We start from the raw sequence: 23,809 nt of genomic DNA, 5'->3' as shown, positions 1-23,809 counted from the left end.
TCTCTGTCAGTCTCCCTCTCTCTATTGGCTTTTTCCTGTATGCATCTCTCAACCTCTTTCTCTGGGTTTCTATACCTCTCTTTCATTGTGTTTTTACCCATCTTACTCTCTTTCTTTGAACATCTAATTCTTTCTCAATCTTTGGGTTCTCATCTGTTCTGAGTCTTCTCATTATCTTTCTTGGCATCTCTTCTCTCAGCCTCTATGACCCACCCTGCTTTTTGAAAACTTTAAAGAAGAAATGTTTGCAATTACTATCCTGACTTTTAACTTCAGTTTTATACATTTTATTCCACGTGTACATGTTCTACATATTTGTAGGAGCAATTTTTTATAAATGTATTAAATATTCAATAGCCTAAAATCTTTCCCTTGTTGACTCGTAATATTTGTACTTACTGGTTATATAAGCTAAGCTATCCAGGGCCTCATCATCTTTTTTGCCTATAAGTACTTTTTAGCTTTGAGTAAAGTTAAAGTAGGATTGCTATAATATTTGTCAAATATTTCCACTGACCACAGTTTGAATGGTTATGTATATTGGTGACCTTCTCTTTATTGTGCTTCACCCTGCCATTTTAAAGGCTTTTCTTTAGGGATTATAAGTAACCAACTTTTAGCTTATACTTAGGGGAAGGAATGGCCAATATAACTAGAAGAGGGAGGAGTGAAGTCAGGACAGAGACTAGAGATGTGACCTAATTAGTCTTTGTCATGGTCTGCTGGTTGGGGTCATCGATGATTGCTGTAGTAACCAGAGGATCATGTAGTCAATTAGTATAGTCTAAGTTACCCAATAGGTTTTATTAACTCTGGTTTAGTAGAGTAGTAGCACTCTTTCTCATTGAACAGAGAAAAATGGGATTTTTGAATGTTTTGAAAGACTGGGCTCATAATACTTTTGTGACTTCTAAGTATCAAGTAGAATAGATTTGTTTTTTTTTTTTCTTTTGGCAGTAGAAACTCCTTTCCCCCTTAATGAAATTTCATGACGAACCCCTGTTTTGTAGATAGAAATATAAAAAGCAAAGTTGCCCTGGTTGAAACTCGGGTGTGGGACCAACTCATTTTGCCTTCCTTGAGTTGCTCACCTCTGTAGAACCCCAGTCCTCTGAAGTATGTACATAATTGTAAACCACATTGTGCCTTTCCAGGAGCCTTAAATTTTATCTAAATCAATTGATTGTCTTCTTTAGAAAATTTTCTATAAGTAATCTTATACACAGTAATATTTTACCTGTGGTTTATTATAGATTGATTACTTGAATAATAAAGAGGTAGCCTTCCCTAAATAAAACTCTCCCTCTACTTATATGAGACAGTTTAAATAGCAAGGATGACAGATTGATTTTATTCCTCATACCAGCTTTGCTTTATTGATGGTAACTGTGTGGAGGGCTGTGTGCAGAAGGGGAAGGTTGTATCACTGTTCTGGAATCAGGGATAAGAATGCAGTGCTTGACTATGTTTCTTGGCCACTAGTCCTGGAGAGGAAAGGATAGGAGTAAATCTATTCTGAAAAGTAAAGAGCACTGGCTTTGTAGCCAGAAATATTTGGGTTTGCATCTTAGTTCTGCCACTTGATAGCAGCATGACTGGGCAAGATACTTACCTTTATAATCCTTTTATAAACCCTTCAGATCTGTACAGAGGGATTTTGTAAGGCAAAAATGTAATAATGGTTATTAAGTGCTTATCATAGTACCTGGCATATAATTAACACTTAATAACCATTAATTTACTACATATTTTTTTACAAATTATTGTTTAATAATAACAAATACATATTGCACTTGCAATGTGTCACACATGACTCCGAGCCTTTTATATGTACTTCGTAACTCACTTAAATCTCACAGCAACCCAGTGAAGAATAGGTACTGTTACTATCCCCATTTTATAGAAGAAACTGAGGCAATCACAGTTATGTAAGTTACCTAAGATATTTAGCTTAGAATGTAAAGTTCTTCAGAAGCAATGCATTAGAAATGTAACATTTAAAAATATCTTAATAATGATTGCTGAACAACATGAGATTGATTGCACAGTTCTTTGGAGACCTTTAAGAAGAGAGTAAATAGCCTTTTGCTGTATAATAATGTAGTAGCAGTAATAATAATAGCCAAAACATTCATGGTGCTTACTATATGCCAGACATTAATCTAAATACTTTATTTCCCCGCTTCCCTCCCCCCCCCCCCCCCCCGCCTTTTGAAGAGCTCGAAGAGGATTATTGTTAATTCTTCTTTAAATGTTAGAATTTACCATTGAAACCATCTGGTCTTGGCTTTTACTTTCTGGGAAGTTTTTGATTACTGATTCAATCTCTCCTTGTTACATGGGTTGTTGAGATTTTGTATGTCATCTTAAGTCAGTATAGTAATTGGTGTGTTCCTAGAAATGTTTCTGTTACTTTTAGGTTATCTAATTTGTTGGCACACAGCTGTTTATAGTATTCTGTTATTCTTTTATTTCTATAATGTGAGTAGTATTCTCACTTTCATTTTGATTTTAGTTATTTATGTCTTACTATTTTTTCTTTGCTAGTCTAGCAAAAAGTGTGTGAATTTGGTGATTTTTTTCAAAGAACCAACTTGATTTTCTAAAATCTATTGTTTTTTCTGTTCTTCATTTTATTTATCTCTGGTCTAATCTTTATTATTTCCTTCCTCTGCTAACTTTAGGTTTAGTTTCCTCTTTTTCTAGTTCTTCAGGATGTAAAGTTAGGAGATTGACTTGAGACCCTTCTTATTAATGTAGGCGTTTACAGCAGTGGGTTTCCCTCTGAGAGCTGTCTCCACTGCCTCCCATAAATTTTGGTGTGTTGCATGTTTGTTTTCATTTATCTCTTAATATTTCCTAATATTTTGTTTGTTTGAGAGTGTGTTGTCTAATTTCCTCTTTGGCCTATTGATTGTTTAGAGTGTATTGTTTAATATCCAAACACTTATGGTTATTTTTTGGTTTTCTTTTTGTTACTGATTTCTAGTTTCATTCTGTTGTAGTTGGAGAAGATGCTTCATATGATTTGTCTTTTTAAATTTATTGAAATTTGTTTTGTGGCCTAAATATGGACTATCCTGGATAATATCCCATGTCCATTTGAGAAGAATGTGTATTTTTCTATTAGGTCTAACTGGCTTATAATGTCATTCAGGCCCTCTGTTTCTTTATTGACTTCTACCTAGATACTCTGTTTATTATTGAAAATGGTGTATTAAAGTCTCCAACTATTATTATAATATTTCTTCCTTCAATCCTATCATTTTCTCCATATATTTGAGACTCTGTTGTTTGGTATGTATATGTATATAATAGTTATGTCTTCTTGATGAATTTTTCCTTTTATCAAAATATAATATCTTGGGTGAGTTTTATTTTTTTTCTTGCCACTGCCCTGACTAGAACCTTCAGTACAACACTGAGAAGAGATAAAGCTGACATCTTTGTTTGTTCTTATTTTAGGAGGAAAAAAGTAGTTTTTTTTATTTTTAAGTATTATGTTAGCTGTGGATATCATCTATTATCAATGTCATCTATCCATTGAAGAGAAGTTCCCTTGTATTTCTGGTTTGTTGACTATTTTCATCATGAAAGGTTGTTGATTTTTGTCAAATGTGTTTTTCCCATCTATTGAAATGATCATGTGGGTTTTGTTGTTTATTATATTAATAAGGCATTTTATATTAATTTTTTACTCTTTTTATTGAATTTACTGGGATGACACTGGGTAAAAAAATTATACAGGTTTCAGGTGCACAATTCTACCACACATCATCTGTACACTGTGTTGTGTGTTCACCACCCGAAGTCAAGTCTCTGTCCATCACCCTTTATCCCCCCTTTACCCCTCCTCCATCTTCCTCCATCACTCCTCCCAGAAATCACCACACTGTCATGTTGATGAGTTATTTTCTTTCTTCTTCTTTTTTTTTTTTCTTTCTCAATCCCTTCACCCAGTCCCCTACCAGCACCACCTTCCCACAGCTGTCAGCCTGTTCTCTGTTTATGGGTCTGTCACTGTTTCGCTTGTTAGTACCTTTTGTTCCTTGGATTCCACATTTGAGTGAAATCATATGGTATTTGTCTTCATTTGACTGGCTTATTTCACTTAGCATAATGCTCTCCAGGCCCATCTCTGCTGTCACAAAGGGTAAGATTTCCTTCTTTTTTATGGCCTAATAGTATTCCATTACATAAATGTACCACAGCCTTTTTATCCACTCATCTACTGATGGACACTTGGGCTACTTCTAAATCTTGGTTATTTTAAATAATGCTGCAAAGAACATAGGAGTGTATATATTCTTTTGAAGTCATGTTTCAGATGTCTCTGGATAAATTTCCAGACTGGAATTGTTGGGTCATAAGGCAGTTCCATTTGTAATTTTTTGAGGTAACTCTATACTGCTATACCTACTTTGTATTTCTGGAACTAATCCCTTTTGGTCATGGTATAGAATAATTTTTATATGTTGCTGGACTGTATTTTTTTACAGGATTTTTGCCTCTGTATTCATAAGGGGTATTGATTTGTAGTGTTCCACGCCTCCAAACCCCACCCCTCAATGACTTTGTCTGATTTTATTATTGGCATCATAGAATGAATTGGGAAATGTTTTTCCTCTTCTGTGTTTTTAAGGTTTCTGAAGAGTTAGTATTAATACTTCTTTAAAAATTTGGTAGATTCCTCCAATGAAGCCATTTACACCTGGGCACTTGTTGTGGGAGGTTTTTAAATTACTAATTCAATTTCTTTACTTATAATAGTGTATGTAGGTGTTCTGTTTCTTCTTTTGTCCATGTTGGTAATTTGTTCATTTCATCTAAGTTATCTTATTAGCATAAAGTTATTTATACTTTTTCCCTTAATATTCTTTTTATTCTTACAAGGTCAGTGAACTGACTTTTGGTTTTATTGACTCCTCCCACCCACCCATCCCAATTGCTTTCCTAATCTTTTATTTATTTATTCTGTTCTAGTCTTTATTATTTCCTCCTGCAGCTGGCAGTGGGTTTATTTTGCTCTTTTCCCCCCTCTAATTTATTAATGTACGTAGAAGTTAAGGTTATTGATTTGAGATCTTCTTCATCATGTCAATTATTGGTCAGAGGTTGTGCTTAAAGTCCCCTTAGCCACTTATATTTTTATTCTTTACCAGTGGTTGTGTGAGAGTGGCTTAACTGCTGCTATCATAGTTTAAGGAGTTCATATTTATTTGCTGCGTGTTGAACCATGGACTCTAGTAGTTTGGAATTCCTGGTCTTACTGCTTCTGTGAGGATGCAGCTTTGGGCATTCACAGTGCTTCTGACTGTCAGGGATGAATGTGATTTTACTTCCTGGGAGCTACTCATGGACTCATGGGTTAGAGTAGCTTATGGTGCAGTCTCCGTTTGTTCAGAAGTTGCATGTAAGCCATTTGTGCCAGGGATGCTTCTGCTGTGTGTTGATGGCCCAGGAATGATATAAGTTTGTGTCACATTCTGCTCAGCCTAGCCAACACGTGTGCACATCCTCACTGACCTCCAAAGTTGACCTTGATTCCAAGTAGGCTCTTTTTGGCTGTCTGTTTCCTTGGTTCTCTATATTATACTTCTGGTGCCTTGCCTTTTTTGCTTGTGTCATGGACCTACCTGCCTTCTTTTAATTGCTCTCCACAAAGTTCTCCATTGGTTTTAGATAATGTCCAAAGGCATGGAGTTCTTCCTACTGTGGATCAGTCTCTTTTGGCAGAGCACATAGCCTGCTTTTCCCTCTGGACAGTATTCCTGTTTCCCTGCACTAGAACTGAGAATGAGGACTGACTTTCCCAAGAGTAACACCCCCACTTTATGAGTGGGCACTGGAGGAGAGGCAGTGGCAGCCCCTGGTCGTCACACTTCTGCCATCATGGGAGTTCTCCCCTATGAGCAAGTTGAGGATGAGGCTCACAAGGCCCGAGCCTGCTATACCTGGAGCGGAGCTTCTCTGACTGAACTGTGGGGACTGGGTAGGGAAAGAAAGGAAGACAATCTTCTTGCCTGTGCTCTACTAGAATACATCTTTTGCAACATGGGACACAGCCTGTCCCTTTTAAGGTGATATCAGAGCCCCAGACTGGGAGCTGAGGGAAAAGGGAGCTATACTCCTCTTCTTGGCCATATCTGTCTGGTGGAAAGTGGTGGGTATGAGTTCTCAAACATGGAGTAGGATGGTAGGGTAATGGAGTCGGTCTTTGCTAAAATGCCAAACTCTTGTTCTTCTTCCTGAGATTTGTTGCTTCATTTGCTGTATGCTCTGAGAACAATTTCATTACTTTCTAACAGTTAAATCATTCAGTTAAATTTTTGTTTTGCTAATGATATGTCCTAAGTTCCTTACTCTGCCATTCCAGTCTTACTCCCCGTTACTATTTTCTACACTTTGTTCATGGACTGTTTATTGAAATTGTTATGCTAGGTGGAAAAGATGAATAAAGTAGACGCTTCCAACTATAGTGGGTGCATGCATCCTGAGGTGTAAAAGAATAAATAGTAACAGTTGAGCATACATTGATTGTCTTCTGTGTTTTGATTGTATACTTCATCAGTAAAAGATTTTAAGCAAGCATAATAAATTAGTACCATTGTATTAATACATTTTAAAACAAAGTAATTTAAAAATATATAATATGTTCTATATGATTTTTATCAAATTCTTAGATATATTCTTTTGATTAACTGTAGAGATTGTTATATAATGTCTTCAATCATGAATAAAAGTATTTTTCTTTTAAAATCTTGTGATTTATAAAATACTCTTTCTGTGTATTTTATGCATTTTTCTCATTTAATCATCAGTGTTACAAGATGATAATATTATTTTGTAAGTTTTATCATCGAGAAAATCGAAGTCTGGTGTGATTACAGAATTTGCTCAGTGTTATATAACTAGTAACGACAGGAGCCACTTTCAAATGTAGATTCTTCAACTATAAAGTCTGTGTTCTCATGCCCCCTCTCCCACCAAGGACATGCTTAATGATTTTAGAGAGAGGGGAAGGGAGGGAAAGAGAGGGGGAGAGAAACATCTTTGGGTTGCCTCTAGTACATGCCCAACCAGGGACTGAACCTGCAACCTAGGCATGTGTCTGACCAGGAATCAAACCCACAACCCTTTAAGTTCACTTCATTTCAGTGTATTGGCACTGTATAGAGTTTTAGGAACAAAAACTAAGTATAAGGTCTGTCTTAATGAATTTAAGAAGGACAAGAAAAGAAATATACTACAGATTGATATATGGTGTAACAGTTTTATGTACTATCAACAGAAGTAGTATAGAGGAAAGTAATAAATTACTCAGAGTGTCAACAAAGGAATTATATAGAGGTGATGCTTATCCAGGGATTTGAAGGCTAAATAGGGGCTATTTAGATAAGTAGCACATAGTAGGTGTGTATCAAGTTCGTAGTACAGGATGTTTTTGAAAGGCTTGGTAGAGTTAAACAGCATGGTCTATGTGGAGGAGTTACAAGTATTTTGAAATTTCTGTTATATGAAGTATGAGAGTGTGGGGATAGTAGTGGAAGTTCAGGGTGGGCAGGTAGAAGTAAGTTCATAAGTGATTGTTTGGATGAAAATCAGCCTCCCTATTAATGTATTTAATTAAATTAAACCCCAAGCTATAGAAAGGGGGGGGTATATGCTATTGCAAAACTATAGCTAAATATACACAGTAGTCCCCCATTATCTGCAGGGATATATTCCAAAACCCCCAGTGGATGCCTGACACTGTAGACACTACCAAAAAACCTCTATACTCTGTTCATAACATACCTTTTCACTTTTGCATATACAGATTGCCAGCATCACTACTCTTGTGTTTTGGGGCCCTTATTAAGTAAAATAAGGGTTACTTTAACACAAGCAGCTGCGGTCAAATAACCAAGACAGCTAACAGGCAGGTAGCCCCATACAGCATGGATATGCTCCTGGACAAAGGGATGGTTCACATCCTGTATAGATGGAGTGGGACAGCACGAGATTTCATCACATTACTCAGAACAGCATGATTTAAAACTTAAAATTGTTTCCTTCTAGAATTTTCCATTTAATATTTATGGACCACAGTTGACCCTGGGTAACTGAAAATGCAGAAGGTGGTAAAGAATGGATAAAGGAGGACTCTTGTACATGGCACACCCATCAGAGAAAAGTCATTTATTTTGAAGGATTTTTTCCCCCCCAGTTCAAGTTCCCTAACCAGTTAGGTATCCTGGGCTACCATGATACTTTGTTGAATGTCTTATTACTGGGTTCTCTGATACACTGCTTTTCATCCTGTCAGATATTTTAGAATTATTACATGATTCTATTTAAAACTGCAGCCTCAAGCAATTTTGTTTCTTTGACCTCAAAAATCATCTTGGGATAAGAGTATAACAGTAGTACCTGTTTTTAAAATATAGGATGGATCTCTCTGGCTGGTGTGGCTAAGTGGATTGAACACCAGCCTGTGAACCAAAAGGGTCGTTGGTTTGATTCCCAGTTGGGACACATGCCTGGGATGCGGGCCAGGTCCCCAGGTGCGGGGTGTGCAAGAGGCAACCAAACACAGATGTTTCTCTGCCTCTCTTTCTCCCTCCCTTCCCCTCTCTCTAAAAATAAGTAAATAAATAAAATCTTTAAAAGAAAATATAGGATGGATTTATCTACTGAATTGTTGTTAGGTGTGATTAGAATTTTGTGATTTAATTTCCTTCTTGGTGAATGCTTTTAGAATGGAGTTCATAGAGGAGTGGTTATCAGCAGTTAGAGAGTGGGTTTATTAATAAAAGTGATAGCTAGGAAAATTGAACCACAGAGAGAAATCCTCCTTAAATTGTACATCATAGAATTTTTGAAGATTTCTCAAATAGGTACACTTCGTAAACTACGGATTCCTTTTAAAGGTTTTGTAGCAGGGACTCCTTAGCAGATTTATAGAAAGCCTAATAACTGTTCTTTGAAATCAGTACTTACTTATAATGTTAGTAGACTGTTGTCAACATGTCTATTTAAATTATACTTTTATATGTTGTATTTTGCATTTGGCTTTTAAAATCTGCAGCTAATCTATATTTCGCCATTCTGTTGGTAACCCAAACAAAGATTACATTAAGAAAACAGCAAACCTGAGATATTTCAGATAATTAGAAGTGATAGAAATGCTGAATCCTGATCCTTTTTTCATCTCGAAATACCAGCATTCCCAGCCTAATGAATTGTCTTTTGCACAAATCTCCAAACTACTTCAGGAGGGTGAAAATGTTAGTATTTACTCTGCTGTGATGACGCTTCCTAGGGATGTGCACTCTCCACTCAGGATTATTCCTGTGGCTATTTAGTTTACAGCAGAACATCTGTAAGTCTAACGAGCATAAAGAGCATGATGTTGTTGAGCCCATTCATTTCAAATCAGGATTGGTGGTAGTACTATTGGTTTGTTTTGGTTTTCAGTCTTAGGATCCAGTTAGATTGTTTTTAAAAAGTGGATTTGAGCAATTCCGGCCAAGATGGAGGTGTAGGTAGACACACTGCACCTCCTCACACAACCAAAAGAAGGACAACAATAATTTAAAAACAAAAATAACCAGAACTGACAGAAAATCAAACTGCACAGAAGTCCCAACAACCAAGGAGATAAAGAAAGATTCATCCAGACCAGTAGGAGGGGTGGAGATGGGCAGCTGGGGTGGACAGGACTTGCGGCAATGGAGCGGGACCCAGAGACGTGGCGGATTGTGGGACCAACAGGCAGGGCAGTGCCACCACTAGCAGACCCCGCGGCCCCGCATTCGCGCATAGATAAACTGGGAGGAACTCTGGGGGAGTGAAAGAGACTGCGCAACCCAGGGCTCCAGCTCCGGGAAAATAAAGCCTGAAACCCCTGATTGAAAACACCTGTGGAGGTTGAGGCGGCAGCAGGAGAAACTCCCAGCCTGGCAGGAGAGTTCCTTGGAGAGACTCACAGGGGCCTAGAGCGTGCACAAGCCCGCCCACTTGGGAATCAGCACCAAAGGGGCCCAGTTTGATTGTGGGTAGCAGAGGCAGTGACTAAAATCCGGCAGAGAGTGGAGCAAGCGCCATTGCTCCCTCTCAGCCCCTCTCCCACATACAGTGTCACAGGGCAGTGACCAGTGTTACCCCTTGCTGGTGAATGCCTAAGGCTCCGCCCCTTTATATAACAGGTGCGCCATGACAAAAAAAAAAAAAAAATGGCCCAAATAAAAGAACAGATCAAAGCTCCAGAAATAATACAGCTAAGCAATGAAGAGATAGCTAACCTATCAGATGCACAGTTCAAAACACTGGTAATCAGGATGCTCACAGAATTGGTTGAATTTGGTCCCAAATTAGATGAAATAAGGAAGGCTTTGCTAAGAGAAATAAAGGAAAATGTACAGGGAGCCAATAAGGATGGGAAGGAAACTGGGACTCAAATCAACGGTGTGGACCGGAAGGAATAAAGAAACATCCAACCAGAAAAGAATGAAGCAACAAGAATTCAGAAAAATGAGGAAAGGCTTAAGAACCTCCAGGACGTCACACATTCCACTATCCGAATTATAGGGGTGCCAGAAGGAGAAGAGAAAGAACAAAAAGTTGAAAACTTATTTGAACAAATAATGAAGGACAACTTCCCTAATCTGGCAAAGGAAATAGACTTCCAGGAAGTCCAGGAAGCTCAGAGAGTCCCAAAGAAGCTGGACCCAAGGAGGAACACACCAAGGCACATCATAATTACATTACCCAAGATTAAAGAGAAGGAGATAATCTGAAAAGCAGCAAGAGATAAGGACACAGTTACCTACAAAGAAGTTCCCATAAGACTGTCAGCTGATTTCTCTAAAGAGACCTTACAGGCAAGAAGGGGCTGGCAAGAAGTATTCCAAGTCATGAAAGACAAGGACCTACATCCGAGATTACTGTATCCAGCAAAGCTATCATTTAGAATGGAAGGGAAGATAAAGTGCTTCTCAGATAAGGTCAAGTTAAAGGAGTTCATCATCACCAAGCCCTTATTCTATGAAATGTTAAAGGGAGTTACCTAAGAAAAAGAAGATCAAAAATAGGAACAGTAAAAATGACAGCAAACTCACAGTTATTAACAACCACACCTAAAACAAAAACAAAAGCAAACTAAGCAAACAACCAGAACAGGAACAGAACCACAGAAATGGAGATCACATGAAGGGTTATCAATAGGGGAGTGGGAGGGGGAGAGAGGGGGGAAAGGTACAGAGAATAAATAGCATAGATGATAGGTGTAAAATAGACAGGGGGAGGGTAAGAATAGTATAGGAAATGTAGAAGCCAAAGAACTTATATGTATGACCCATGGACATGAACTATAGGGGGGGTGTGCAGGATGGAGTGGAGTGAAGGGAGGGAAATGGGACAACTGTAATAGCATAATCAATAAATATATTAAAAATACATAAATAAAAATCAAAGTGGATTTGATTTGAATACAAGCACAGAGCTATGAAGGGAAGGTAGTTCATAGTGCCTTTACATATATTGAGACACCTCCAGTGTCTCAGAAATTGAAGACAGTCAAAATGACAGGTTTAAAATGTCAAAGGGATATTTATACCATATCTACAAAATGAACAGGCTTCTTCCATGATTTTTTTTAAATTGCAAGTTTTTAATGAGTATGGTGTGAATAACCAAAATTTATTTGACCAGAAAGATAGGCTTATATGAATTTGCAAAATACTAGTCCAGATATAATTTGAACCCCCATATTTCTCATAGTGTAGTAAATTATGACATTCAACCTACAGCAGACATGGATTTATTAACCTTTCTTTGATATGTTCTGTCTTGTTAATATTATGAATAAAATATACTGCCTAAAAATGAATATCATCTATGTCAAATGAAGCCTGAACTGTACAAAGTAGAGTAGAATTATCTGTATTGATGTGAATGCAGTACTTTTGCTGTAACTTAATATGGCATTAAGTTTTTCATTAACTACACTTCAGTGTTGATTCCTTTTGAATTCTGTTCAGGTATACCTATCATTTATTTTCCAGAGAATTACTGTCAAGTTTTAACTATTATTCTACATAATAAATTGATACTTTGATTTTACTCATAGGGCTTTATACTTATATTTGTTAAATTTTGTATTGTGGGTTTGGCTTACCATTCCAGACTATTAGAGGTTTCTTAGTTTCTTATTTGGTCTTCCATTTTAAGCCATTTTCCTAGGTTTGTGTCATCCTTAGGTAATTGTGTTGAAATCAGAAATTGTAAACCGACTGCCAAATTCCCTCTGTGATGTGTTTTATTTTGCTAGCATATCCTGTTAACACTTTTTTTAAAAAATAGAATGCTTTTAGTTAAGTCTTGTACAATCTCATTTACCAACCACTGCCCCTTTCTGCATTACACATTTTGGCTTCACACATTTATGTTTATTGCTTAACCATTGAAGAGATTTACTTTTGCAACCCCTAATAAATGAAATTATTTATGAAAATATTGATTGGGACAAGTGAAGTACAGAGCTGATAGCCCTACAACTAGAAACCTTCTTTGACCTTGGCGTTTATTTTGAATTTTTCACCTTTGTTATGATTGTTTAACAAATGAATTAAATTGTAATACAGTTCTCACACATCTCCTGGTAATTAATAACCATATCATGATTAACTTTGTCAAAGGATTTGTTAAAATCAAGAAACCTTGTAACCAAGTAATGGTTAAAAAAGGATAGCTTCAACATCTATGTTAGTGACCTTACTAAAACCCAAGACTCGCCATTCCTTGAATTCTACTTAACACAGCAATCCCTTTGACAACAGTTTAGCATTCTATTTATTTATTTTCTGTATGGGACCGCACCTTCAGTTGGAACTGATCCTTGTCAAAATCTTGATCTCCAAAATTTTAAGAGAAGTCTTCAGCATTACTCTTGCTACCCTCGGTTTTGCACATGACCCTCTTTATTAAAAAAATAGGGTCATCAGACATTCACTCACTTTACAGTTCTCCCTAGCACCTAATCACTTAACTAGTATTTTAGATGTACAGGAACAAAAAAAAAAGTGGAATTGTTCCATTCTAAAGATGATTTAAGGGTTAAATTTTGAGTTTATTTTATGTGCTTAAAGAACTTTATATATGTCCCTGGCTGGTGTAGATCAGTAAATTGAGCACCGGCCTGTGAACCAAAGGGTTGCTGGTTCGATTCCCAGTCAGGGCACATGACTGGGTTGCAGGCCAGGTTCCCCAGTAGAGGGTGCTCAAGAGGCAAGCACACATTGATGTTACTCTCCCTCTTTCTCCCTCTCTTCCCCTCTCTAAAAATAAATAAATAAAATCTTTAAAAATTGTTTTTAAATAAAAGTACCTAATTTGAAAAAAAGGAACTTTATATATGGTTTATTTCTTACAATCTTAAGATAGTCTTTTAAACTAGATACCATCGTTAGTTTTATTTTATAGGGAACTGAGGCTTTTACAGAGTAAGTAACTTGCTGCTGGTCACATAACTTGTAGCAGAGTTGAGGTTTTTGTGTAGTTTTGTGTGACTCATGCTAACCTTGCCTCTAATTACTACACTGTATAGTTTCTCTGTGTTTTTGTTCTCCTCCTCCTGTGATGTTTTAGAATCTTGCTTTCTCATTTATCCCTTTTTAAAATAACTTTATTCCATCCTTATCCATTCAGCCAACAAATAAACCTGGATCTCTTTTAGCTATCAATAAATACAAACAAAAAGCCCACATCAACAATTTTTCTTTGACTTGGTATCTCTAGATACCAACTCAGCTCTCTCTGTACTTTCATTACAAGGGATTTTGTAAGAACAAACTAAATTAACTGCCTCCTGTTTCTCACCTGCCATCTGATGAACCATACTATAACAGATTGAACAAGCTTTTCAGTGCTTATCCCCCTGCCATTGAAATTTCAGCTTTGGATCTATTGATGCTAATCCTTCCTTGCTTTTTTTTATGCCTCTTTGTTCACTTTCTTAGTCTTTACTAAGTTATCCCCTAAAGCTGTCTTCTGCTTTAAGTTTCTTTTGGTTTTCAGGATTCTATACTCAGTTCTTAACCCAGCCTCATACTGTACACACTCTTCTTGGGTGATTGAGTCTGTTCTCATAGTTCCAGCTATTGCCTAAATCTGTGGCTATACTCTATTACTATTATTTTTTTAAGTTTTGACTTAACTTGTTTTTCCAACCACATATGGAACATAGCAGCCTAAAATGGTCTGAGATTCATTCAGTGCCATTACTAGCCTAGTTATCCAAGTTCAGAGTTCAGAGACTGTTAAATTATTTAATCCTAACTTCTCTGTTTCTCAGGTTCTCTATTACTCTCCTGTTTAGTTAGCCAATATGCCTGTCCCCATCTACCTCCCTTTTTTTTAAGTCCTTTTTGCCTTTGCCCTGGTCTAGGCCTTGGATTCCTATAGGTTTCCAGATGTTTGATTTTCATTCTCACCTTTCCAACCTCCCCCTTCTCTGTACCCATTTTTCACAGTGCTGTTTGAGTTTAAAACCGACCTGTCAGGTTATCATCCTTATTTTTAAATAATATCTATTGCATCTGAACTAAAGGTTATTCAGCAAATATTTATTGAGTATCTGTTCTATGCTAGGCATTATTCTGGGTGAAAATAGAGCAGTGAACAAACAGACAAAAATCTTTTCCCTCGTGGAACGTAGTCTAGTGAGGGGAATCAAACAATAAAAAGTAAACTATGTAGTTAGAAAGTGCTAAATATCATGGGGAAAAAATAAGCGGAAAAGGCAGATGGGAGTGTGGGGTGGAGGAATGGGTTGAAATTTTAAATGGTGTGATTAGGGAAAATAACACTGGAGCAGAGATTTGAAGTTGAGGCAAGTGAGCTGTGTGTGTATCTGGGATAGAACATTCTAGGCTGAAGGACTAATCAGTACAGGGGCTCTGAAAGCCTGCCAGATGTGTTTAGAAACAGCAGGAAGCTATTTTTGCTAGAGATGAATAAGCAATGGGGAGAACAGTGGAGTAAAGAAGTAGACAGGGAAGTAAGGAAGTGCATGTGTAGGACCTTGTAGACCGTTTGTAAGAATAAATCTTAATGAGGTGGAGTGGAAGAGATACCATATAACTTATAGTTTGTCCATATTAGACTGTAAAGGGGTAAAGGTGGAAGTAGGAAAACGAGGAGTATATTACAATAATTTAGGTGATAGTAACCAAGACAGGATTGAACATTGAAGATGGTAAGAAGTGGTTACATCCTGAATAAATTTTAACGGTGGAACCATTAGTATATAGACATATATGTGGATATGGGGAATGTGTGTATGTGTGTGAAAGATAGAGGGGAGTGGGGAATTAATAATGATTCTAAGGTTCTTAGCCCAGGCAATATCAAGTAGGCAGTTGTATATACTAGTTTGGATCGAAAGGCAGAGATCCAGGATACATATGAATTTCGGAATCATCAGTGTATTGTAGTGTTGAGCCATTTGACTGGATGAGATCCAAACAAACAAACGAGATCTGATGACTGAGCCCTAGGATCCTCCTCTCTTTAGGAAATAAGAGAGAACAGAAGGAACTAGAAATGGAGAACAAGAAGAGTTGTCTTTCAGGTGGGATGAAAACCAGAAGAATATAGTGTTCGAGAACCTAAGTGAAACAGGTGTTTCAGAACCAAGATGGCGGCGTAGGTAGACACACTGCGCCTCCTCGCACAACCAGAACTGACAGAGAATCAAACGGCAAGGGGGTCTGACACCAAGGAAATACAAAATAAACATTCATCCAGACCGGTAGGAGGGGCGGAGTCGGGCACCGGGGTGGAGAGGACTCGAGTGGCTGTGGGGGGACTGAGACTAGCGGAGTGTGGGACGAACGGCGCAGGCAGTCTGACCACTAGCAGACCCTGCGGCCCCACACTGGCGCACAGATAAACCAAGAGGGCTGGACTCAGAGTGGTGGAGAGAGTGGCAGGCTGAGCAGTGGGTAGCACCCCGCGGTCCCACATTCGTGCATAGATAAACCGGGTGAACAGCGGGGAGTGAAGCAGACCGCGCAACCCAGGGCTCCAGCTCGGGGGAAATAAAGCCTCAAACGTCTGATTGAAAATGCCTGTGGGGGTTGGGGCGGCAGCAGGAGAGACTCCCAGCCTCACAGGAGAGGTCGTTGGAGAGACCCACAGGGGCCTAGAGTGTACACAGGCCCACCCACTCGGGAACCAGCACCAGAGGGGCCCAGTTTGATTGTGGGTATTGGAATGAAAGATTGAAATCCGGAGGAGAGTGAGGCGGGCACCAGTACTCCCTCTCGGCCCCTCCCCCACCTACAGCGTCACAACACAGCCACCAGTGTTACCCTGCCCCAGTGAACACCTAAGGCTCCTCCCCTTAAAGTAACAGATGCACCAAGACAAAAAAAAAAAAGGCCCAAATGACAGAACACTTCAAAGCTCCAGAAAAAATACAACTAAGCGAGGAAGAGATAGCCAACCTATTGGATGCACAGTTCAAAACACTGGTTATCAAGATGCTCACAGAATTGGTTGAATTTGTTCAAAAACCAGATGAAAAAATGAAGCCTATGCTAAGAGAAACAAAGGAAAATGTACAGGGAACCAATAGTGATGTGAAGGAAACTGGGACTCAAATCAACGGTGTGGACCAGAAGGAAGAAAGAAACATCCAACCAGAAAAGAAGAAGCAACAAGAATTCGGAAAAATGAGGAGAGGATTAGGAACCTCCAGGACATCTTGAAACGTTATAGGGGTTTCAAACAACATCCGAATTATAGGGGTGCCAGAAGGAGAAGAGGAAGAACAAAAAATTAAAAACTTATTTGAACAAATAATGAAGGAGAACTTCCCTAATCTGGCAAAGGAAATAGACTTCCAGGAAGTCCAGGAAGCTCAGCAAGTCGCAGAGAAGCTGGAACCAAGGAGGAATACACCAAGGCACATCATAATTACATTACCCAAGATTAAACGCAAGGACCTACATCCAAGATTACTGTATCCAGCAAAGCTATCATTTAGAATGGAAGGGAAGATCAAGTGCTTCTCAGATAAGGTCAAGTTAAAGAAGTTCATCATCACCAAGCCCTTATATGAAATGTTAAAGGGACTTACCTAAGAAAAAGAAGATCAAAAATAGGAACAGTAAAAATGACAGCAAACTGACAGTTATTAACGACCACACCTAAAACAAAAACAAGAGCAAACTAGGCAAACAACTAGAACAGGAACAGAACCATAGAGATGGAGATCACATGGAGGATTGTCAGTAGGGGAGTGGGAGGGGGAGGGGGGGGAAAGGTACAGAGAATAAGTAGCATAGATGATAGGTGTAAAATAGACAGGGGGAGGGTAAGAATAGTGTAGGAAATGTAGAAGCCAAAGAACTTATAAGTATGACCCATGGACATGAAGTATAGGGGGGGAATATGGGAGGGAGGGGGTGTGCAGGATGGAGTGGAGTGAGGGGGGGGAATGGGACAACTGTAATAGCATAATCAATAAATATATTAAAAAAAGAAACAAGTGTTTCAAAGAAAAGAACATGATGAACTATGTCAAACGGTAGTGCTAAACCAAGCAGAAGGGGGAGGGGTTAGATGACTAAAAATTGACATGGGATTTATCAACAAGATTGTTGATATTGATGAGCAATTGTGGTGGAGTAGTGGTGGTGAAATTCAGTGGAGTAAGTTTTAGAGAGAATGAGATAAAACAGGTATTGAAGAAAGTTTAGACAGCTACTTTGAAGCTTTTGCTCTTAAAGGCCGCCTGGTAATATGGTGGTAATTAATGCAGGGCTTTTTCTTTTTTTAAAAACAATGGGAGTAATAACTGATTTTTGTGTACTGATTATAATGCTGTCACACAGAGAGCACAGTGATAGAGAAAGACAGGAAAATTACTGAAGCAGTGAATGAATAGGAAAAACAGAATAGTATCTGTTTTATTTTTACAAGTTGCATCATTTGCATTAGAAAGGGGCCTAGTCAGCTTATCTCCAGAGAAGGGAAGATAGAGTATATGGGGATAGATAGTGTTAGGTGGGCACATGAAGTGGTATAAGCAAGGTCATCAGCTGAAGGTGAGAACGGAAAGAAAGGTATTGGAGATTGAAGAGAAGCAATCAAGTACTTTGAAAAAGTGAATAGACTAGGCAAATGTAGTATTACTACTGGGCTGATTGAATTCCATGAAGATGAATTTAATGTGAGATCAGTCAGTATAGTTCTAGGTTTTCAGCCATGTTCGTCTGTTGACTACAGGTAGGGAATGTGTGGAAAGCTTGACTTAACCAGGGTTGTGGTTTATCAGACAAGTAGGGCATAAGAGGAGGGTACATAGAGCAGACTGGGCAGGCTTTTTCATAAAGGGCTATGTAGTAAATATTTTTGGTATTGCAGGTTATATGGTCTCTGTCACAACTACTCAAGTTTGCCGCTGTAGCTCAAAACTAGCCATAGATAATACTTAAGTGAATGAGTATCACTATATTCCCATCAGACCTTACCAAAACCAGGTAGCATGACTTTGCTATTGTTTACAGATCTCTGTGTTAGAGAATGAGGGTAATGACAGACCATGAAATTTAAGCTGGATATGAAAGGGAAGAGAGGAGAATATGAAAGAGTGAAGGATAGTGAATAGGTGGTAAGGTCAATGGTATGTTGTCTCACTAAACTGTTTTCTGAGCTCTGCTCTGCTCTTTGATCCCACATGGTTTTCTTTCTGCCTGAAATGCTCCTTTCATACTCAGTTTAGATGTCATCTTTTTGTTACCTGCACCCTTCCTTCCTTTGCAGTGATTACTGACATACAGTAAATACTCAGTAAACACTGAAAATTGAAATTCTTCATTTCATTGTGGTAGATAAGATGACTTTGAATTGGGAAGATTGTGAAAGTTTAACTGTAGATTTTTCCACTCAGTAGCTAATTCCAGATTTGAACACAGTGATTCTCAACTTTGTTTTCTGCTTTAGTTTACTTCTCTGATATTGTTCACATGTTCAGGGTAAGGCAGCGCTCTGTTCCTCTTTCCTGATTGGTACTTAGTTGAAATTCCCTTCTTTCTCTCCATTGATCTTGGATTGGTGTCTTTATGCTGCTGAGAATGGATATTTAAACATGTGACCTGCAATAATACCTGTGAGTATGGTAACTTGCTGCCTTATAAGTTATTCTTTTTCTTTCAGTTAATTGTAGAAGACAAGTGGTTGTTCTAGTAAATATAGACTATCAGATAATCATAGAATCTTTTTGTAGAGGTTAGAGAAATTTTGAAGAACATCTATTCCAACTGTTTATATTGTAGTTGAAGAAACTAAAGCCTGGAGAGATTTAAGTGACTTGTGCACATCAGTTAGTAGCTGAGCTAGAGCTAGTGATGCACTATTTTAGCTCCCAATTCAATACTCACTTTATTACTATGACACCTTTCCTAGAAAATACGAAATTTTGTGATAGGTGATATCCTTTAAAACCATATACCCTAAATAATAGTTTAAATATGGTTAGGAATCTTAACAGTGCTGAAAAGGTGTAGTAGATTGTTTTTATTATTATGGTTATGTTCTGATTTAATTTTGTATAATTAAGATTGAACACAGAAAATGTTAATTCTTTTTAATCTGAATAAGTGAATGTAAAGAGCATTTAATCTGAATTTAAAGACTAGTTTATAATCTTGTGGTTTTTTTGTTTTTAATAAACTTTTTCAGAAAGATGAGGTCTATCTTAATCTGGTGCTGGACTATGTTCCGGAAACAGTATACAGAGTTGCCAGACACTATAGTCGAGCCAAACAGACGCTTCCTGTGATCTATGTCAAGGTATGTAAAACTGGACCAATTTCCCATTTTACAAAATTAATGATCATGAGCCAGGGAGAGGCTAGGTGTATTTTAACTGTGGTATTGTATCTAATCCTAAGAGGAAAAATCTTCAAAGTAGGGATTGCTAGAGCTTCATTAAGTTCTTGTACAGTTTTAAAGTATGAAATCTTTACCTTTTAAACTTTCATAACCCAGGTATTAAAGATACTTGAGATTTTTCTGACAAGTGAACTTTTTCACAGACAGTTACAGACTTAAATTTTGCTGGGTGTAGCACCTTTTTAAAAAAAATAATTCTGATGTACCTGTTGTGCCACAGACTGAAATTAGAACAAGCATATCATATACAATTATAACATAATAGTTATTAGTATGATCAAATTCAGTGTTTTATTGCCGTTATAGATAGATTGTGTCTGTAGCTGAAGTCTAAACTTTTGATAATTTTTAATATATATAGATTCTATCTAAGGTGTTATTTAATTTTTGGTACCTAGTACCATTGTCATCTTGTTTATTTGATAGAATTCATGACAGAATGGCTAGGAATTTTTCCAGCACAATTCTGATTAAATAAATATCCGATTGCTATTTATATTTCCAATATGTCTTATATGTATATTTTAAATTCCTTTGTTAGAATTGGGATCCAAGTAAGGTCAATATATTACAATTGCCAGATATGCTTCTTAATGTTTCTTTTAATCTCTATTTCTCTCCCCATTTCCCTCTTTCTCTCTCAACTCTGTTATTAAAGAAACTGGGTCACTTGACCTGCAGTTTCTTGGTCTGGATTTTACTGCTTAGATCACTATAGTATAATGTAGTGTATTACTCTCCTCTGTATTTCCTGTAAGTTGGTGATAGGAAGCAGGACTACTTCATATGTAGTGTTGCGTGCTTTCCTAAGGAAGAACAGAATGTCTTTCTTTTTTGTGATGCTTGTTGTCATTAGTGATAATTGCCTAAACCCATTAATTCATTAACAGTTAAAAATGATACTTTAATGTTAGTATTCCTTTTTAATTTATAAACTAGTATAGTTCCATGAATGGACCCTTTCCCGTGTCAACTATTTCATTACCCTAAGGAACAGTTTATATAAGGCAGGATATATATTTAATATTTTCCTTTACTTACCAAAATTTATAATAATTTGTTGGTTCTATAGCATCTTCCAAAAGTGACCGATGAGGTATGTTTTTTGTTGTAGATTTTGTTTTAAAGCTTCTTAGACAAGTCTTATTATCTTTGATAGCTTCCTTTCTACCATGATAGTGCTCCAATTTCATCTTTTACATTTCTTTCTCAGACTTGGAATGAGCCGTTTTTTCAAGGGGAACTTACTCTTTTAGTATGAAATGGTATTTAGAGGCCACAGTTTGGATGTTAGGGGTGTTACTTGCCACAGGATTGCAAGACCTACTGTTTTTAGGTCTTTTTTATAGACAGAGCCAGGAAATACATGGATAACTTTTTCAGAGATAAAATGCAAAGATTAATCCCAAAGATTAATACACTATGAGTTAATATTGATATTTCTAATTAAATATTGGAAGGTTTAACAATTTTTCATCTGTATTTTCTTTCTCTAACACTAAAAATTCCATTTTTCTTTTTTATTGTTATTCAATTACAGTTGTATGCCTTTTCTCCCCATCCCTCCACCCCACCCCAGGTGAACCCACCTCCCTCCCCCACCTCCACCCTCCCCCTTGGTTTTGTCCATGTGTCCTTTATAGTACTTCCTGTAATCCCCTCTACCCACTGTCCCCGCCCCCACCCCAACCCCCCGCCCTGGCTATTGTTAGATTGTTCTTAACTTCAATGTCTCTGGTTATATTTTGTTTGCTTTTTTCTTCTATTGCTTATGTTCCAGTTAAAGGTGAGATCATATGGTACATTTTTCAATGACAGTATAATTACTTGTTCTGTACCATACTATATACGTACAACAGTCTTAGGATAACAATACCAATACTACCAATACCAGCTGAAAATAATTAAGATCTTTGTGCAGCTCTTTTTAATCCCATGACATAATCCATTAAGATGAATGGTCACATTTCTCTACTTTAAACAAACATTGAATAAGTTCTTTCTTTGTGCCTTACTAAGCTTTGTTTGTTTAATTTTACTTTTATTGTAGATTGTGTTTTAAAATTTTTTAAGTTAATTTTACATCAAAATAGAAAATATTTACATAGTTCCAAAAATAAAATCTACAAAACAAGGTATATATAGTTAAAGAAGTTTAGCTTTTATCCCTGTTTCCTCTACCCTATCTATTACTTCCCTCCTCCAGAATTAAATGTTTACATTTTAAGTAAGCAAATGTGTATGATTATTTTATCCCCCATCTCCTTTTTATGTAAGTGGTTACATAATATATACATTTCTTCTACCTTGCTTTTTTAATTGAAAATATATTCTGGCCCTGACTGGTGTGGCTCAAATGGATTGGTATCATACCACAAAGCAAAAGTTCACTGAGTTACAGGTTTGATCCCCTGTTGGTGTGCGTGTGAGATGCAGCCAATGATGTTTCTCTCTCACATTGATGTTTCTCTCCTCCTCTTTCCTTGTCTCTAAAAAATAAATAAATATATATACATACATACATACATACATAAAATCTTAAAAAATATATATTCTGGAGATCACTCCATAGGGTAGGTAGCTAAGTAGATAGATACAGACAGACAGAGCTGTTTTGTCTTTTTATGGCTGTATATTAGTCTATTGCATGGCTGTATCCTAATTTATTCACCTAGTCACCTATCATGTGGACACACTGTTTTTCCCTTCAGTTTTTTTTTTTTATTACTATTACCAATATGTAATGAAGAGTTTTGTGCTCATCTTTTTTTGTATTTCTGACAGCATATATTTGGATGAGATCTTTGGAATCTGTATTTTTTAAAAAATATTATTATTATACACATTGAAGTTGGCATACAAAGAAAGATCTAGTATTCCCTTTCTCCCCTTGTGGAAAAAAGAATGGTTGTTTTATAGAACCACAGTCCTTCCAGAGTCAGAGCTATTGGCCCTGGACATTATTCGTTCAGGACACAAACCTATTCTTGTGTTTAAGGATCTGAAAAGATAAAAATTTTGTGTGGAATTGAGTAGTTGATCTCATTCACTTATTCTATATAGTTTTATGAAAGTATTTTTTGTGAAAAATCTTAGATTGGAAGATGGAAATAAAATTGATAAATACATGTAACTGTTGCTTTCATGGACCTCACCATCTAATAAGAACTTACATGGCATACATGGTATCAAAATGCAACTGCAGTTTTTTGTGACTCTGACTTTCCTGTTTTCTGGGGGAGTTGTGTATGTTCTATGAGTTTATTGCTTCAAACCTCTTTCTTCACCCCTTTTATAGTACTGTTCACTTTGTAGTTAATGATAGTTATATATAAGTTAAGTTTTTGAGCATCTTTGTTTTTATGATGAACATCTTTCATAATTAACTGGGTTTTTAAATACAGTTCTAAAACAGATGCCTGGCAAATCATCGTTGTGATCTTGAATTTTTTTTTAATTGAAAAGATATATTTAACAACAGGGTCTGTGTACACATCAGAGAACTGGATGTGTTTTTGTGAATCAGGAACAAAATTTTTGTTCCATTGTTTGTTTTAAACAGGTTTAGTGGCATAGAGAGGGAGGACATTGGACTTTACTTAGATTTGATAACTCTGTAACTGGGTTTAAATTGTGTTCAGACTGTTAATTGGGCCTCAATTGTCTCTCATAAAAATTAGGATAAATGTGGATCTCACAGAGTGACTGCAATAATTAAATAAACAAAAGGTGAAATACTCGGTTTGACATGTACATGTTAAATAGATTTCAAAATTTGCTAAATATCTGACTTTCTAAGAGTTTATCATTCTAGTCTTTTACTTAGTGATCAAGCTATTTAATGATTATATTTTTGCACTTTTAG

At 37.0% G+C, this 23,809-nt stretch overlaps 1 protein-coding gene across 2 annotated transcripts in view; it reads left to right on the top strand.

The window, feature by feature from the left end:
- GSK3B (glycogen synthase kinase 3 beta) overlaps positions 1 to 23,809 on the top strand; it is a 201,190-nt gene that overhangs the window by 110,021 nt on the left and 67,360 nt on the right. For both annotated transcript variants that reach the window (XM_024578021.4, XM_024578020.4), the window contains exon 4: positions 19,732 to 19,842. In XM_024578021.4, the coding sequence (XP_024433789.1) occupies positions 19,732 to 19,842 (111 nt within the window). The remainder of the gene's footprint in view (positions 1 to 19,731; positions 19,843 to 23,809) is intronic.

Source organism: Desmodus rotundus, chromosome 2, assembly GCF_022682495.2.
Source record: "Desmodus rotundus isolate HL8 chromosome 2, HLdesRot8A.1, whole genome shotgun sequence".
NCBI lineage: Eukaryota > Metazoa > Chordata > Mammalia > Chiroptera > Phyllostomidae > Desmodus > Desmodus rotundus.
This window is presented reverse-complemented; position numbering and strand designations above follow the sequence as displayed.